At 39.0% G+C, this 6,713-nt stretch overlaps 2 protein-coding genes across 2 annotated transcripts in view; one reads left to right on the top strand and one right to left on the bottom strand.

Annotated features, from left to right (window-relative positions):
- Nucleotides 1–6,713, bottom strand: part of LOC106871211 (uncharacterized) — a 168,234-nt gene that overhangs the window by 145,617 nt on the left and 15,904 nt on the right. The gene's annotated exons all lie outside the window — the stretch shown is intronic.
- The window catches only part of LOC106871212 (solute carrier family 25 member 35), a 25,388-nt gene continuing 19,544 nt past the window's right edge, over nt 870–6,713 (top strand). The window contains exon 1 of the mRNA XM_014917560.2: nt 870–1,672. Coding sequence (XP_014773046.1) covers nt 1,262–1,672 — 411 coding nt within the window. The 5' untranslated portion in view covers nt 870–1,261. The remainder of the gene's footprint in view (nt 1,673–6,713) is intronic.

Genomic DNA, 6,713 nt, shown 5'->3' on the forward strand with positions numbered 1-6,713 from the left:
TATATATATATATATGTACACAGATATGGGTACACGCTCACCTGTTATATATAGGAGAGAGAGAGAGAGAGAGAGAGGTAGAGTGTTATAAGCAATAATATAGGGAGAGTAAACTCCGTTCTTCATAAAAAAAAAAACAGCTGAAGATTAAAAATAATTTGCATTAACCATGCTAGGGTTATAATATCATAATTAGTTTCAGCTGGCGTTGATTTTCACCCCACACCCTTTTTTCTTGTTGTTTTAAAGTGTTCTAAGTCGGTGGACTGAAATACCTCTGACTTCGGAAGCGTGGGTTCGATTCGCGTCCCCTTTGCTTAGGTAAATTTTATTTAGTAGTAAGCTAACCCAGTTTAAAACCATACCAAGTTTGCTTGGGTATCTGAAACGGAGTCTTGTGTGCCATGCGGGGCTTTTCGGATTGAGGCTACCGTCTTGTTTTTCTCCCTCCAATCATAGAAATCCTGTACAGGTCATAAGTACTGTCACAATTCGCAAGTAAAAAGATAAACTTCTCCACGAAACAAAAATCTCCTGAGCCGCTAAATATCGTATTTCATTTGTCCCGCTACGTTTCCTGGGTGTTAGCCGATCGGATAAAATTTTTTAATTTTTTATTTTTATTAATACTTATGTTTTTCAAAACAGTAAATGTCTCAGTCTCGCCTGTTCTACATTTGATTTAGTGGTTTAGTTATATAACAAGATTAACTTGCTTATGACGGAGCACATCAAAAAACACATTTGAAAATTTATTTCTAGTCACACAACTTCGCTTCAACTCATTAAGTTGTTTAGAACAAAATAAAACGTTGATACGTAGCTTGAAACCCTTACATAATTAAACGATAAATCATAATGGTTATATAAAAAGAACTTCCATGTTATTTATTCATTTTCCTTCGACAGTCTTAATTTCATGAATGATTGTTGTTGAAAGAAATAAAGACCGAAACTAGAAATAAGTTTGAGGTGATAGTTATTAAATGTTTGCTTACTACTACAACTACTACTACTACTATTACTACTACTACTACTACTATCAGTAATACCAAGTGTCCCACCTATCGCCGCGCTGCCACCACGACGACCACCATCACCACTTGCTACTACTACTACTGCTGCTGCTGCTGCTACTACTACTACTACTGCTACTACGTTTTGGTGTTGTCACAGTAGTATTTTTTTTCCTTTTTTTTTCCTTCCTCCCTTTTTTATTTCAGTGTGTTTATCCTTTCTGTAGGGGCCACATGTTGACAGAATGGAGAGTAAAAGACAACGGCCACGATCGAACAAGATCGAATTCATCCTCGGAGGTTTATCCTCGTCAGGTGCAGGGATTTTTACTAATCCCCTCGAGGTAGTCAAAACCCGCATGCAACTGCAAGGGGAACTAAAAGCGAAGGGCCTGTACACTGTTCATTATCGTCACGTGTTTCACGCTTTTTTCACCATTGCTAGAAACGACGGTATTCTTGCATTGCAAAACGGTTTAGTCCCTGCACTCTGGTACCAGTTTTTCATGAACGGTGTGAGACTGGGATCCTTTCAGATTTTCGACAATATGGGTTTTACTAGAGGCAAGGATGGCAGGGTTAGTTTCCCTCAAAGTGTTGTAGCCGGTGCCCTAGCTGGCTGTATTGGAGCCGCTGTTGGTAGTCCCTTCTACATGGTGAGTATTGTATTTTATTAACTTCGTCGTTGTTCTGATGTTTTTGATATTATTTTTTCATATTTCGGAGGGTTTTGATTCATACAACGCCTACAAAATAATGCAGTAGTAATTAAATATTTGAGATTCTTTTACTGATCCCCCAATTACTAGTTTGCGATCATACTGGGGTACCATCTTCAAGGGTTTAGTCCGGTCATATCAACTCCATTTAAGTTATTTTTCATCGATCGCTAATTTACAGAGCATAACTGCAGTTTAAGGCCCCATCTTGTAAACTTTTTTTTTTTCATAACACTGAAAAAGTTTCTGCTTTTCTTTAAATGATATTCATTTTCGATGGTGTAGATTATGATTATTTTGGTGGACATTGGAATTAGACACTGAGGGAAAATGGCTGTAACTTTTTTTATTTTTTAATTTTGGCGATTTTCGTTTTCGATAATGTGTTCTATATGTCACGGTCATGCGATTCCCCCTAAAAAACATTTTGGACCCCCCCTTCCCTACACCCCCACCCCACACTTGATATGCTAGAAATAACAGCTAAACGCGGACAATCCAAATCTTGCATTGGTCCAGATGGACTATATGTAATCTGAACCTTTCCCCCCCTTATTTATTTTTTTTTTTTTATGGAATCCCATAATAGTAAGGCGGTGAGCTGGCAGAAACGTTAGCACGCCGGGCGAAATGCTTAGCGTCTTGTCTTTACGTTTTGAGTTCAAGTTCCGGCGAGGTCGACTTTGCCTTTCATCCTTTCGGGGTCGATAAATTAAGTACCAGTTGCGTACTGGGGTCGATCTAATCGACTGGCTCCCTGCCCCCCCCAAAATTTCGGGCCTTGTGCCTAGAGTAGAAAATAATAATAGTAATAATAATAAAATCTAAAATCAATTCAGTATCCATAAAACGTTTTACATATTTGTTCACATTTCAGTCAATATGAGGCACAACTGATGACAGTTGTGACAAACTACTTTAATTAGAGATTTCATCCATTAAAGCAGTTACATGGATTCTTTTTGTCATTTGCTTTTTAATTTGATACAAAAAAAAAAAAACCCCAATATTAATTGACAGAATTAAATCATTCTAACTAGTTGATGACAGCCCTTTAAAAACAGCAGAGGCACATCGTTTAATGGTTAAGGGTGTTGCACTTGTGATCGTAAAGATTGTGGTTTCAATTTCCGGACTGAGTGATGTGTTATGTTCTTTTCACATAGCTCCAGTTCACTCAGCTTGTAAAAGTGAGTAATCCTGTTTTGGGCTGGCATCTCATCCAGGAGGAAGATATACACCACAGAAACCAGAAAACTGGTCCTATGAGTCTATATAATTTGGAAAGGAGATTTAAAAACAGCAGCAGTTTTTATATGATTTTTGCAATTTTTCATTGAAGCTATTGATACGGGGGGGGGGGGGCTAACTCAATATATTTACTTCTGTTTTCTCTTTCATTATGATCACATAACTGAATTCTTACATTCTCAAAAACATGTTATACTAATACTGCTGTATTTGATGGCATAAAAGGCACACAAATATTGCCAGTACCGTGTGACTGTCCCTCGTGCCGGTGGCTCGTAAAAGCACCCACTACACTCTCGGAGTGGTTGGCGTTAGGAAGGGCATCCAGCTGTAGAAACTCTGCCAGATCAGATTGGAGCCTGGCGCAGCCTTCTGGCTTGCCAGTGCTCAGTCAAATCGTCCAACCCATGCTAGCATGGAAAGTGGACGTTATACGATGATGATGATGATGATCCCATCTTCAGCTGTGCATTTTCAAGAAAAATGTTTTTACTACATTAACACATTAGCCGCCACATGTACCACATGTTTATTGCAAACTTCACACAACCGTCCGATGCACCACTGGGGGTACATTTTTCATAATTTGAGAAACTATTTTATTCTTATCTTTGACATGGTTTCGAGGATATTTAACCCTTTTTATAATTTAAACCGGCCATATCTGGCCCCAAATGTTTTATTTGTTTTATGCTCAGACTAGCTGTATTTGGCCTCTCATACATACTCTACAATGTCATTCAAAACCATAAACATTCACATCAAATCTCAAAGCTACAACTTAATGTATGATTTAATTAAAAATCATCATCATCATTTAATGTTCGGAGCTGGCTGAGCAGGAGCCTGCATCATGCTTCTCTGTTGGTTTTGGCATGATCATTACGCTGGATTCCCTTCCTAACACCAACCACTCTGTAAGTTAGTGTATTACTATTCCGATATGAAGAGGTACAATGGTATCTGATGACTAGCAACTATTGTGGCTACTAGCATAAAACAGCAACTGCAGTACAACGGCAGTCACATATCACACCAGTGGGAGGAACCCACTTTACAACAGCCATCTAGGAAAGGCATCAAGCTGTAAAAATCCTGTCAAAACAGACACAGAAGTCTGGTGCAGGCTTCTGCCTGGCCGACTCCTATCAAACTCTTGACCCACACCCATGCCAACACAGAAGGTGGACGTTAGATGATGATGATGATCATATTAAGTTATAACATTTCTGATGATGACAGATTGTCAAAACTTGAAACTTTTAATCACTGTCAATAAAGTTACCAGTAACATTTGACTCTACGCATATATTGAGTTCTTCCTTCAGTTAATATTCACGTATCAGTTTACTGAAATTTTGCTTGGAGGAAAGTCTTGAATTTCTAAATGTTGTTGAAATTTCACTTGCCGTAAAGGAGTTCCTTGACCCCCTGATGTAGAAGTTTCTTTGTTGGTTCACAATTAATGGTGAAGGAATGTAGCTTAGTGGTTGAGGTATTTTGCTCATGGTCGTGATCTCATGTGTTTGATTCCCAGTGATGCATTGTGCCTTAAGCAAGATACTTTATTTCATGTTCTCCTGTTCACTCATCATCATCATCATCGTTTAACGTCCGCTTTCCATGCTAGCATGGGTTGGACGATTTGACTGAGGACTGGTGAAACCGGATGGCAACACCAGGCTCCAATCTGATTTGGCAGAGTTTCTACAGCTGGATGCCCTTCTTAACGCCAACCACTCTGAGATTGTAGTGGGTGCTTTTACGTGTCACCGGCACGAAGGCCAGTCAGGCAGTACTGGCAACAGCCACACTCAAATGGTGTATTTTATATGCCACTGGCAAAAAATGAGTTGTACTTGTAATTCAAAGGACCAGCCTTGTCTTATTTTGTGTCTGCTGAATCTCCCTACGAACTATGTTAAGGGTACTACGTGTCTGTGACGTACTCAGCCACTTGCACTTTAATTTCACGAACTGGCTGTTCTGTTAATCGAATCAACTGGAACCGTTGTCTCCATAACTGACGGAGAGCCAGGCATGGTTAGATAATACGTCAAGATATCTTCATTCCACACACCGTTAGTATTTGTATCACCTTTCTTTCTCCTTTTCATTCTGTTTGGCATGTAAAAAAAAAAGAAAAAAACAAAACTTCAAATACTGCCACCACCACCACCACCATCACCACTACCATCATCATAATCATCATATGCTGACGTCTACCGTGTAAAAATGAAATGAAAGTACAAAACAGCAATATAGTATCATATTACACACAATTAATGAAGGTCAAAATTTGCAAATGCTATAAAGTAATATAGACTTTTAAGAAACTTAGGCATCTTTAACATTTCCTGTCTCTCCACAGTAAATCAAGTTTTGTTGGCATGACTTACTTCTTTTCTGCATGCTGGCATGTGTTAGATGGTTCAACGATGAATATGTAGAACAGGTTATGTAAATTATTTAGCTCATGGCATGCAGTATATTTCTATTTCTGTGATGAGGATACACTGTTTCCATGGGGTGCAAATAAATTAGCCTTTTTAATATAGGTACAAGGCTTGGATTTTGTGGGGAGGGGCACAGTTGATCACATTGACCTCAGTGCACAACTGGTACTTAGTTTATCGACCCTGAAAGGATGAAAGGCATAGTCAACCCTGGCGGAATTTGAACTCAAAATGTAGCGGCAGGTGAAATACTGCTAAGCGTTTTGCCTGGCATGCTAACGTTTCTGCCAGCTTGCTACCATTGCCCTAGAGATAATAATAGTCCTTTCTACTTTAGGCACAAGGCCGGAAATTTGGAGAGGGGGGACAGTCAATTACATCAATCCCAGTACTCAACTGGTACTTAATTAATTGACCCTGAAAGGATGAAAGGCAAAGTTGACCCTGGCGGAATTTGAACTCAGAACGTAGCGGCAGACGAAATACTGCTAAGCATTTTTTGTCCAGCATGCTAACGATTCTACCAGCTTGCCGCCTTTGTCCTAGAGATAATAATAAAAATAATAACTTGTACTCTGTTGTTATAACAAGGGTTCCAATGGATCTGATTGATGGAACATCCTGCTTGTGAAATTAACTTGCATGAGGTTGAGCACTCTATAGACAGTCATATTCTTAACCCTTTCATTACATGACCCCCCCCCCCCCGGCATGGGTGTGCCAGTTTCGTGACACTAGCATCTGCCACAACTATGACCTCACTTGGGTTGATGGGTCTTCTCAAGCACAGCTTATTGCCAAAGGTCTCAATCATTTGTCATTGTGTCTGTAAGGCCCAGCACTCAAAAGGTGCTTTATATATATAAATAATATATAAATATATGTATGTTCTTGGAGATATAGGTAGAATAACTGATGCAAGATCAGAGATGATGAAAGAAAGAAAAGAGGGAGGAAAGTATAGAGAAAGAAGAAGAAAATAAAAATAAAAGTCATGCTTATGTATTTGTTTTGCTAGATTCCTGATGTGATATCATGTGCTGGAACAGATATTGTTATACTTTTGGGGATGATCATTTGTTTTTCTTTTTGTGGACAGCTTTAGCATTGTTCCATTTTCTTCAATCTTTTGTCATGCATCCTGTGGGAGGGAGAGAGAGTCTCTGAAGAGGTCACTGGATGTGTGACAACAAAAGATTTAAGACAATGGACACGAAAATGAGAACAGTAATAAAGCTGAAGTGAAGGAGTATATATAGTACCTGTGCTTA

The sequence above is a fragment of the Octopus bimaculoides genome, chromosome 12 (assembly GCF_001194135.2).
Source record: "Octopus bimaculoides isolate UCB-OBI-ISO-001 chromosome 12, ASM119413v2, whole genome shotgun sequence".
NCBI classification, from domain to species: domain Eukaryota; kingdom Metazoa; phylum Mollusca; class Cephalopoda; order Octopoda; family Octopodidae; genus Octopus; species Octopus bimaculoides.